Source organism: Urocampus carinirostris, chromosome 8, assembly GCF_059441175.1.
Source record: "Urocampus carinirostris isolate Australia breed hairy pipefish chromosome 8, RoL_Ucar_1.0, whole genome shotgun sequence".
NCBI classification, from domain to species: domain Eukaryota; kingdom Metazoa; phylum Chordata; class Actinopteri; order Syngnathiformes; family Syngnathidae; genus Urocampus; species Urocampus carinirostris.
This window is the reverse complement of record NC_142356.1, coordinates 41,905,696-41,918,187: the sequence shown is the minus strand read 5'-3', so window position 1 is coordinate 41,918,187 and position 12,492 is coordinate 41,905,696. Positions and strand designations below refer to the sequence as shown.

The following is a 12,492-nucleotide window of genomic DNA, read 5'->3' as shown; positions in this document are numbered from 1 at the left end:
GATTGTTCCAAACATGCACAAGGTTTTAGCAGCCAGGGCTGTTAATTAGGAGTACCCTGGTTGTGGATGATAAAATATTTCCAGACCTGCGGAGGCAAATTTGCCCTTCAAATCTGCATCACAATGCAAATCAATTGTTTCTAGTTGGATTTCAACTGGCAGATCAGAAGCTTGAACTGTTAAAGGTGAGCGAAAAACTGAAAATTCTGTCTCAGGTTCACCAAATAACTGAAAATGTTTTTCAAACTCCCACAGTAATGCTGCAATCTTGTCTACTATGGTATTCCTCATCAGGCTAATATTGGCAAAAGCTTGTCCCTTCTCAGGACATACAAGTTCAGCTAGCTGCCTCCAACAAGCATTGTTTAACATAGTCACCATCGGAATTCGGCCTTGATGCTAATGCCATTTCGCTAGCAATTAGATAGCTGGCTTTTACTGCTGCTTCTATGACTTCTCGGCTCTTGGTGACAGTTGACTGCTGTTTTCTCAGACTCGCCAGCAATTTGTCGACCTTGTCTCTTCTCAGTTGTCCTTGCAAGCCGTCATATTTTTTGCTGTGATGAGTCTCGTGGCATCGAATATTATATTCTGTTGCCCTTTTTATTTCATTTCTTACTCAACTATTAATTTTACTGTGTGTTTTTAGGCTCAGCTTTGTGTCTTCCTGACGCACAATTGGACAAGCTGTCGTTATCCAGTTGGGGTTTACCATTGCCGGTCTTGGAGTGTTACCGCAAACACAAAGTAACACGTATGTTTGACTGGCAGGCTCAATGTCTCAGTCTTCGCCGGGTTCTGCAAGGTGGTAACCTGGTCTACTCTGGTAAGGCGCTGACATAGACCACATGGCTCAATAATAAAATTTATATTTTTATTAGTCAGTCAGGGTGATTAAATGTGTTTTCAACAATAAACCTTGCACAGAACACTTGTTTTTGGAGTACATAATAGTTACCATATTTTTTTTGTACCAATATGTCAAGTCAAGTTATGTTTATTTGTATAGCTCTTAATCACAAGAAGTCCAAAAGGGCTGTACAGACTACAAACTATTATTACACCATCTTTTGCTCTAAAACCTTCATGAGGACAAGGAAGAACTCAAAAATCTTAGCATGAGGAAATTGCCTTGAGAAGGGGCCACACATGAGGTAATCCTCCTTCCAGAATGACCATTAATAAAAATATTTTTTGTTTACAATTAAAATTACATCATTCAGCGTCAGTAAACATGTTTCTAAAAATAAGTGATAGAAATACTAGAGTTTGACTTTATCAATCAATACTTACTTTCCATCCATCCATTATCTGAGCCGCTTATCCTCATTAGTGTCGCGGGGTGCTGGAGCCCATTCCAGCTGACTTTGGGCAGTAGACACCCTGAACTGGTTGCCAGCCAGTTGCAGACCCAATACTTAATTTGTTTGTCAAAATTTTTATAATGACAATACAGTGAGTCTGAGACCACCATCCTTCGATAACTGCATCATCCATCCATACATTCATTTTTAGTGCCGTTTATCCTCATTAGGGCCGCGGGGGTGCTGGAGCCTATCCCAGAAATCTTTGGGCAGTGGACAAGGGATACCCTGAACTGTTTTTCTCTGTATTTTTGCTCCGGATGCTTTTTGGTAATTGAACTGTTTAAATAATTGTGTGTTGCGTGAAATTTATTGTTTTGTTTCAAATTTGTGATCGTTCAGAATTGAGTAAATGAAATTATTTAATTAATTTGCATATCGCCCAGCTCTAATTCAAATAAAACATATACAGGTACATACCTACCGTCAATTTAAGGAATGAGCACATTTTGAATTAAAATTTTTCCTACTTCACAGGCCGCACTTATAAATGAATTAAATAATCGATTAATTGCCCATCCGTGGTGGTTTTAATTATATAATTTTTTTTTTTTCAGCTCCAACAAGTGCTGGGAAGACGCTGGTGTCCGAACTGCTGATGCTAAAGCGTGTGCTGGAGACGAAAAAAAAAGCTCTTTTGATTTTGCCATTTGTATCTGTGGCCAAAGAGAAGAAGCACTATCTTGAGGTGAAGACTCACAGGCAGGTTAAGGAAAATAATTATGTGCAAGTAGTGCGCTTCATGGATTTTTGTGGGCTTTTGCAGAGCGTGTTTGAAGAAGCTGGTGTGCGTGTGGACGGCTTCATGGGAAGCACGTCGGCTGCCGGCGGTTTGAATGCCGTGGACGTGGCTGTCTGCACCATTGAGAAAGCCAACTCTCTTGTTAACAGATTAATCGAGGAAGGCAACATGAATGTTTTAGGTAACAGGTTTATTTGATCATTTCTTTCAAATGGGCCCATGTAGATTTATATAATGGCGGTATTGTTTAATTTTGTCCTAAAAAATATGGTGTGGCTTTCTCATGAAAACAAATCTAAATATTTTTGCTTTCATGGCTATTTGGATCAAATAGGTTCCCGACCCATGACTTATAGGCTGTTAGCCACAGAACAACAGACGTTTTCTACTCAGCCGTACCGTGTTGTACATATACAACAGTAGAATATACACTGTATGTACATAGTCGTTTCCTTTTTGTACATACATATTTTTTTGTTTTATTGAATCCTGTTCTAAACTTCTTTTACAAACACTGTACACCGCAGTTGCAAAGAAAATGTCATTGGCATTTTATGTTAATGACAATACAGACAATCTTGAATCTGAATCTCACATTTGTAGTTCCTTGGCAAAAATACAAGAAATAAAGACACAACATTTCAGGAAACCATAAAAACATAACAATACGTCACAACTTAACATCTTTATATTTTATGATTTATTATTTTGATAACTGTCCATGTATGTGTATTTTTGTAGTGGCGCAAAACCTCCGAAATTAAAATAAATTAACAAATAGATAAAATAAAAATAAACATGGATGTAAAATCTAGATTAAAAAATGAAATACTATTAGGAGATTAAAAAGCAGGACATAAACAAATACATGTAAAAGAAATATGAAAATAAAAGACAATGAAATACTGATTCTAAAAATATAAAAATAAATGGGGAAATAAATACAAAAAAATGCATAAAAGCATTTCAATATCAAGCAGTGTTCTTATTTTCTGCCTGATATTTCATTAGCTATACAATAGAATAGAATAGTCTTTATTGTCATTGAGTTATGGATTTTTGATTTATTTCCAGATAAATATTTATCTATTTAATTAATAATTTTCACAGTTAAGTTAAGTCATGTTTAATTGTATAGCCCTTAATCACAAAGAGTCTCAAAAGGCTGCACATACCACAGATTATTGCAAACCACAGACTATTATTACATCATCCCCTGATCTAAAACCTACACGAGGGCAAGGAAAAACTCAAAAACCTCAACATGATGAAAATGAAAAAACCTTAAGAAGGGACCACAATTCTGCACTACTAGCAGCATTTCACAAACAGAATTTTAATTGGAGGCAATTCAGTTTTTCCAATGTAACGTACTTTAATTGTAAAAAGAAAAATCTGCTGGTCTTCGTGTTGAGTAAAGGATTTTAATTAATACATTACAGCTACACACCAAAGAACTATTGTTTCTTATATTTGACGATGATAATATATATATTATAATGTGTTTATCCTGGAGCTCCATGACTAATCTCATTGCAAACAATGTACAGTACGTGTTACAATGACAGTAAAGACAATTTAATTCAAATTTTGTGGTCTCTAGGCATGGTCGTGGTGGACGAGTTGCACATGGTTGGAGACTCCGGAAGAGGATATCTACTCGAACTCCTCTTGACGAAAATTCGCTACATCGCACAGCGGAATAATACCACCGGGTTTGTGTCATGGCATTACGCTTCATGGTAATCTTAGGATTTGTATCGCTTAATTTAGGGGATAACAACCCTAAAGGTTGACGGAGCCACATAAGGCCAAAAAACAATTTGTCTGTTGCCGCAAAAAACGTTAATGTCTTATATAAGTCTCTTAATGACTGTAACACATGTTGTTTGTATCTATGCTAATTATATTACCAGACTATCAAACTGACTAAGTTGCACATAATGTGGATAATAATGCACCAACTGACTATTTTGTTTTAAGATATTGCCTCTAGTTTAACTTCCTTACCGTATTATTGAATTACAGTTTGTTTCATCTATAAAATTAAGGAAATGGAATAAAGAAATCGATTTTTTATGTCATTTTACTTTTGGGGATTCGATATAACACCAGGATGTAACATGCATATTGTGGCTCTTATTTGGGCAACAAAAAGAGTACAAATAAGCGCAGGGTTGTGATCTGAAAGTAGAGGCTTGTGTTCCTTTGACAGGTTGCTTTCTGCCGGGGTGCAGATCATAGGAATGAGCGCCACTTTGCCCAACTTGTCCCTCCTGGCCAAGTGGTTAGATGCTGAACTTTATCAGACAGACTACAGGCCGGTACCGCTGCAGGAGCACCTAAAGGTGGGCTGCAGCATCTACGACAATAACCTCTCTGTGGTTCGACAATTCGCTCCAGCGCTCCAAATAAAGGTAAGAAATTATCACGGGCCAACATTTTTTTTTACTTTTTTTTAGATTTTTACAACGGGTATAGGGTATATCTGCACTGCCGAATCAGGAAATGGCATCCGTTTAACTATTACAGATCAGGTTTCAGGGTTCCTGAAAGGTGTTAAAAATATGAAAGGCATTGAAAAGTTCCTAAATTTTATCAATAAGTCTCACACTAACTCTCAAATTTCTTAATTTGTTTCCTGTCTTATGTGTGTGATGGAGTTAATGACTGTATAAGTGAACTAACAAAAGTATGGAGCGTTGTAAAATTATTTTGCGTTTTCTATTAAAATGTTTTGTACTTAGTGTAATTAGCCTTGGTCAGGGGTAGGCAAATTACAGCCTGCCATGTTGTTTTTGATGCTGCACCAAAAGTGAAAACTTTTTCTTTTTTTAAGGGAACTAAAAAAAATTGTGTTATGGTGCCGCTTTTGTCCCCATGTTGCATGGCTGTCGTCACTATCGGTGTGTGTTTGTGAAAGGGATAAGTGTGAAGCACATTGTAAAAGCATTTTGGGCGGTCATCAGTAACTTGAAAAGCCTTATATAAATACCGACCATTTACCATTAGATGTGCAAACTACAAAATGAAGGCCAACATTTTTAAAACAGCCATCTGAACAAAAAGATAAAGCAAAATGAAAATTCTATTGATAAAAATTTGTAGTTGTTTTGGTGCCTCTTTTGTCCCCAGTGTTCTTTAGTAGATCCCTCCTCTATAGAATATTTTTCATTTGACATTGTGTGCTGCATTGTGTACTCGAGTTGTGCTGCATTGTGTACTCGAGTTATCTTTGTGCATTTTTCTATATTTGTAATTCTTAAGCATTTTAAAAAGTTATGAGGTTGTTTTTTTTTTTTTTCAAAACGAATTTGGTCATGGTCGATTCATAAACAAATACAAGATACAATATTGTATGTTCATTTAAATGTCTCCATTAACATTTAATACAAATTGCATATCTTTTTTCCTTATTCATTTCCAATGTAATCGAAATGAGACTCTGTATCGGCAGGCAGTAAAAAAATGTAATCTTTTTTTTTTTTTCTGCCTGGTCCGGCCACTTAACAATATTTTTTTATGAACTCATTGCGGCCCGGGGCTCAAAAAGTTTGCTCACTCCTGGCCTAGGTCATATGTGACCTCGGATAAAATTTGTACTTGCCTCTACCATACATACATTAAAGCCCTAGTTTGTAATATTTGAACCACTGGACGGCACTGTTGTCTAATTAAACGAAAACCATGTTTTTAATTTGTATTCCACTTTGTAAAAAAATACAAATTTTTCGACCTATGATTTGGTTTTCATAAAAATTAACATTGTATAATAGTATAGTTTTTGCCTAGTATTCAAATCAATGTTGTTGTTTTGACTGAATAAAAGTTTTTTTTACTACTAGGCGGCACTAAATATTGTGCACTGTCTTCCCTTTAAGGGCGATGACGAGCACATAGTGAGTTTGTGTTACGAGACTGTGCGGGAAGGACATTCCGTGTTGCTGTTCTGCCCCTCCAAGAACTGGTGTGAGAAGCTGGCCGACAGTATCGCCAGAGAGTTCTACAACCTCCAACGCTCAGGTATGGTTTTAATTTAGCGATAGACGATTATATATTCCAGGTATCGATGCAGATACCAGCCTTTGTTAATGTATCGCTTCATTCGATGGTAACCGGTCAATATGTCAATGTAAGAGTTTTATTGAGTTGAATAAGCTTTATGTTATTACTTGAGCCCCTTTAATCAGGATAAAACATTAACTTCGGTTGAATAAGCTTAACCCTCCTGTTTTCTTAAGACAAAATGACCCACCACTGTGTTAATAAGATAAGATAATCCTTTATTCGTCCCACAATGGGGAAATGTATTTTGTTACAGCAGTAAGACAACAGCAAGAATATCAACAGTATAAACAAGGATTTAGAAATATAAAGAATTTAAAAAAAAAAGAATATTTCCAATGGCAGGTGTGCAAAATAGTTGAAGTAAAGCGGCCAGTAATGTGCAAATATGCAAAGTTATGGAGGGTGTGCAGTCTGGAGCACTGCTTATTATATAGTCTGACTGCTGCAAGAAGGAAGGACTCGCGGAACCGCTCCTTCACACACTTGGGGTAAAGCAGCATGTCACTGAAGGAGCTCTCCAGAGCAGTTACGGTGTCCTGTTACAGAATATATTTTAAAATACAGTATCTTTTATAACAGATTTAAACTTCAACATAAAATTGTTTAAAGCAGCCCAGGATTTAATTAGATTGTAAAAAAAAGCTCGAACCACTTCATTCATTATATTTCTTGTAAAAAAAATTCTCAGAATGTGAGGACGACTCTGAACCCCAGCCAGTGTGCTTGGACCAGGAAGGGCTAGCAGACGTGTTAGCTCAGTTGAGTCGGACTCCGGCAGGACTGGACCCCATCCTGCGTCGTGCTGTGCCTTGTGGCGTGGCCTTCCATCATGCCGGTAAAATCAAAATCAGGGTTTGGGAACGTATGGATCTCGAGCTAGATATGACTCTTCATGAGTACATCTGGTTTGTAGATAAAATAAGAGCAACAGTAAACGTGTCTGTGAGTTTCCATACTTAGTGTATGTGAATGCATTAAGGTCGTAGTTCGGTCCAAAATATATATATAGTAGGGCAAAGTTTCAACTAAGGTTTACGGTCACGGTGTTACACCACAGATCCCGTTTTGGCTGTACGTCTCTAGGGAATCTTTGATATGGAAGCTCATTAATCGTTATACGTTCGTTGTTGAGACACTTTATGATGAAAATCCACAGACTGTAGAAACTGTAAATACTCTAAAAAGTGTTACGTACGTCCGTGGCGAAAATATTTTGAGGTTGGGGGGGGTGTTATTGTAAGATTCCCCGGAGTGGATTGGGCGTTAGAGGTGGTGCATTTGGATTAAAATCAGTTTAGTTTCGCATGGGCAAGAGGTACTCATTTATTCGTGTGTAATGCGTCAAGTGTCAATATCACTCTATTTTTATTCATGGTACCAGAGACAAAAGTTAGAGAATGAAGAAAACGTCATCCTGAAGGATATAAATAAACGCAAAAAAAGCATGACGAGGGAAACAACTTTTTGGCGTATCTGATGATGAATCCGACATTGAAGGACATTAAATAAATACATTGTAAATTTTAGGTCGGTATTCCCTTCATAGTTGTCAATAAATTATTTGAATCATGGCTGCATATTTTCACTTTCATTGCTTAGTTTGAACTGAGGAAAAGTAAAACAAAGATCCATCGTCATTTTTTTATTAAAATCTTGGGATGCGGTTATTCACAAATAAATACAGACGCTCCTCTATTTACGAACATTCGACTTACGCAAAACTGTAGATACGATCTTGTTTTTTTTCGGGATGTCGAAAAATATCCGGACATTACTGCAAGTTAGATTTTGTATTGTGTGCACCTTTTTCTGAGTAGAGGATGGTACTGTAGTGCTTCTTTCCGCCGCGTGGCGATATGAGAGGTCACCCAGCATCAACACTAAAGAAGAAATCCGGCTTCTAGTTCCTGGTTTGCGTGTAATCATAACAACGTGTACTGTATCGCTAGCGCGCTAAGAACGTTTTTATTGTTTAATATCTCGTGCATCCATTCAATATTGTTGGTGTAAAGTGTAAAGAACAGGCGAGCCGTTTCTTTTTAAATGAAAGTGTATCAAGAAGGCTTGATGCGTTGAGAAAATGGTCGGAGAGCTTTTTTCGGGCCACTTTTTACCACGAAGGAGGACCTCTTGTAAGTCCCAAAAGTAAGTAAAACCTCACTTTATTTATCTTTATAGAGCATACTATTTTATTAAATGTTTATTTTTTAGTACAAAACAATACATGTTGCTTATACAAGCAAATTCAATTTACGAACCGTCGTCCGGAACCTAACTCGTTCGTAGGTCGGGCAGCGTCCATACGGTATTTCCTCCACACCCTTCTCACCTTTTTATGCCTTGACCTAGTTTCATGCCCGATTATTGTTTCATAAATATTATCAAATCATCAAAAGAGTCACACAGTAAAATAAAATGTGCTGAAGAATTTGCTTTTGTCTGGAGATCGGGTTTGGTGGTTTTGTTGAATTTTGTCTTAAAAGAGAAGGCGCTCTCCAAAAACATTTATGGGCCATTGCTGTTATTTGGTGCCATTTGAATCCCATTGACATTAAATAGTATCTTTTGTGCAAAATTTGGCTTATACTTAATTTTTCAAAGATTTTCATGTATGCTTAACTGCCCTCTACCATAGGACACACTGCCACATGTTAAGGATAAATTATTTTTAAATAAATTACTCTGATTGGAGTGCAAGTATACAAAAATTGAATGTCCCCGGTCATGTTTGATTGACTTCTGTGAAAAACATTAGTGAGAAAAATCTAATACATTCTTGATTTTTAATGATTTCTGTTTTGCTTTAATCATAATATTCCTCACCTATTGTCATTTTCAGTTATTAGTGTATTTTTCCCTGTTTGAAATCTTTAAAATATGTTGTGTGCTAGTGTGAACTGTCCTCTTATCGAAAAAATCTGTTGGCTATCAATTTGGTTACATGATTCTGATGTAACAATATTTTTGAAGGGAAAACATTCAAGGAGAAGAAAAGTAAGTTCCATTCTTTCATCAACATTCATAGATGTTTTATTATGGCTTACTGAATGGGAAAAACATAACATATCCACTCCGTTATGCTAATTTATAGAAGGAACCAATACTATTTGTCATTTTGATAATATGGTTAATAAACATGTTAAAATATTTCACAGTAATCATAGTATACTAGCTTGATCACATTAGTAGTAATTGCTAATTTAAGCATAAAATGACCCCAGAACCACACCCGCTCAATGAGTCAATATGGTTCCTGCCCCCTGATCTAAGTTAAATGAGACCCAGATAGTAATCTTTTCATTTGATCTACTGGAGTTTCATAATCCATGGTGATCATTCTAATGTACTTATTCCCGTGTAATCCAGGTCTGACATTTGACGAACGGGACGTTTTGGAGGGAGCTTTCCGTCAGGGTTTGGTGAGGGTCTTGGTTGCCACATCTACACTCTCGTCAGGTGTAAACCTACCTGCTCGCAGAGTTATCATCCGAACCCCGACATTCAACGGGCACCTGCTGGACCCCCTCACCTACAAACAGATGGCTGGACGAGCGGGGAGGAAAGGAGTGGACACCGTCGGTAGGACAAGTTTTCTAAAAAAAACAAAACAAAAGGGAAATTACTTTTTTAAAGGGACACTGTGTAATATTTAGTGCCTGCTCGCTGTACAAAAACCCTTGATTCAGTCAAAAAAAAAAACATTCATTTGAATAATAGGCAAAAATACACGAACTGTCATACAAGTTTAAATATCAATAAATATTCATAGAATTTATGAATTTGTATTTCTTTCACAAAGCAGAATCCATTCCTAGTAGTCACCGCCATGTTTGTCTGGCACCCTGCTGCTACACTGTGTTCATTCGGCTCTGGTTTTTGTTTGCATTAGACGCTACTGTTCCTTCCAGTGGTCAAACAGGACACAGTGTACCTTTAAGTATATTTTTACTTATGTTAAAATTGTTTATCTTTTTTTTTTCAATAAAGTCTTAAATAAAAGATTTAAATAAGCAAAATTATATTATCTCACACAAAGGGGATCATTTTGCCTCTTTTAAGAAATATTTTGACCAAAATGAGAAAAAATAGTTAAGTAAAACAATGTAAAATATTATGCTCATATAAGTATATTTTCTTTAGGTATATTTTTCTTTTTTTCTCAATTAAATAAAACATTCTTAAAATATGTGAAATTATATTGCATGGTGAATCGTCTTCCTTTTTTTAAAGAAATATTTTTTTCTAAAATTAGAAAAAAATAGTTAAAATGAGCAGAAATATGTAAAAATAATATTCTACAAATTATACTCATATACTTGTATATAATTTGTTCTATGTTAAGATATTTAATCTTGTCTTTTCAATTGAATTAAAATGAAGAAAGATTTTTAAAATAATTGTAAAAATCTTTTGGTGGATGGTGGATCATTTTCTTTTTTTAGAAATATTTCCAGCAAAACATAAAAAATAATAGCTAAGCAAAGCATTTAAAAAGAAATATAATATTGTTCATTTTAGTACATTTTATCTTGTGTTAATATGTTGAATTTGTTTTTTTCTGATTAAATAAATACAATATAATCTTGAATAAATAAATTAATATTATCTTGCAGATGGTGCATTACTTTGATAATTTTTAGAAATATTTTCTCCCAAAATTAGAAAAATAAATAAATAAATAAACAATAATAATAAAAAATGCCTCTTTTTTTGGGGGTTTCAAAAATAGTTTTCCTTCCGTTAAAATTGTTTACATTTCTTTTTTCAATTACATCAAAATCAGATTCTTAAAATAAGCGAAATTATCCTATCTTGAACACATTCCTTTTTTTTATATATTTTTAACAGTACTGGGCGGCAGTAGCTCAGGAGGTAGAGCGCTCGTCTTGGGATCAAGGGATCCCAGTTCGAATCCCGGCTCGTCCGTGTTACATGTCGAAGAGTCCTTGGGTCAGACACTGAACCCCTAATACCCCCAATAAGCAGGTTAGCCTACTGGGAAATGTGGAGCACATTGTAAAGCGCTTTGGGAAGTCATTGACTTGAAAAGCATTTACATATAGATCATTTAATTTCATTTCATAACAAGGAAAAGCGTAGTAAAATAACCAAACAAATCATAAAAACATAATTTTGCTTATATAATTGTGCATATATTTTTTTAATCCTGTTTTTTTCAAACAAATGAAATAAATCTTATATTATATTACAAAAGAGTTTTTAAATGAGCCAAAAAGCTGGGTATGAAGGAGAAAGTGACCATACTTAAAAATACTTAAAATGAGCAAAAATATCTGCCCAAAGTTTTGTATTTATTTATTCATATATTTGTACAATGTGCAAATAATTTTGCGCAATTTAAGTAGTGTTTTTCTTATTTTAGTTAAAAATACATGAATTGTTTTTTTATTTTAACAAATCTTTTGATGTGTAAAGTTGAAAGAAGTGAGATGATATATATATATATATATATATATATATATATATATATATATATACACATACAATGAACACATTTGAATTAGAAAAAATATAGGTTAATTGATTATTTTATTAATTTTTCTTTTCTCATTGGGCAAAGGGAGAAAGTGACTGTAAAAATGTAATCTTGAATTATGAAGAGTTTTCTCCCGTTCCAGGTGAGAGCATACTAGTGTGTAAGGAGACGGAGCGTCAAAAGGGCATCAGTCTCCTCACTGGTCATCTGCAGCCAATCAAGAGCTGCTTGGCGAAAAGAGAGGGGGAAGGTGTCACCACTAGCATGCTGCGAGCCATTTTGGAAGTTGGTTTGAGGACATTCACAAGATTGGTGACATTTTCAGGTCATACATTATTGCATCACTTCTTCTTTCTTGCAGATCATTGTGGGAGGGGTTGCCAGCACTCCACAAGACGTTAGCTTATATGCCTCATGTTCTCTCTTGGCTGCAAGCGGAAAGTCTGATAACAAGGGAGAGAGCAACAAGGGAGCGATTGAGGCCTGCGTTGATTGGTTGATGGAAAACGAGTTTATCAGTGTACAAAAGGACAGACAAGGTAATTAGCTTTAATTACTTAGCTTGTCTTGTCCTTGAAAATGGATTTTTGTCCATTCACAGCAGAGCAATACTGTCCCACTCTACTCGGCGGTGCCACTCTGTCGTCCTCCCTCTCACCTACCGAGGCGCTAGGAATTTTTGCAGATCTACAAAGAGCTATGAAGGGATTTGTGCTGGAAAACGATCTGCATATCCTCTATCTGGTATTGATTTGAATAAAAGTTTATAAATATATAACGTGAATTCCAAACTATAAGCCTCTACTTCTTTGCTATATTTT

General features: G+C 35.6%; 1 protein-coding gene across 4 annotated transcripts in view; it reads left to right on the top strand.

Moving 5' to 3' along the window:
* Window positions 1-12,492, top strand: part of polq (polymerase (DNA directed), theta) — a 56,497-nt gene that overhangs the window by 3,365 nt on the left and 40,640 nt on the right. For 3 of the 4 annotated variants that reach the window (XM_088342746.1, XM_088342745.1, XM_088342743.1), the window contains 11 exons: window positions 650-826; window positions 1,922-2,052; window positions 2,131-2,287; window positions 3,710-3,821; window positions 4,322-4,523; window positions 5,988-6,129; window positions 6,863-7,009; window positions 9,541-9,753; window positions 11,814-11,956; window positions 12,033-12,210; window positions 12,273-12,415. In XM_088342746.1, the coding sequence (XP_088198872.1) occupies window positions 650-826; window positions 1,922-2,052; window positions 2,131-2,287; window positions 3,710-3,821; window positions 4,322-4,523; window positions 5,988-6,129; window positions 6,863-7,009; window positions 9,541-9,753; window positions 11,814-11,956; window positions 12,033-12,210; window positions 12,273-12,415 (1,745 nt within the window). The remainder of the gene's footprint in view (window positions 1-649; window positions 827-1,921; window positions 2,053-2,130; window positions 2,288-3,709; window positions 3,822-4,321; window positions 4,524-5,987; window positions 6,130-6,862; window positions 7,010-9,540; window positions 9,754-11,813; window positions 11,957-12,032; window positions 12,211-12,272; window positions 12,416-12,492) is intronic. The other variant, XM_088342744.1, reaches the window with a different exon arrangement.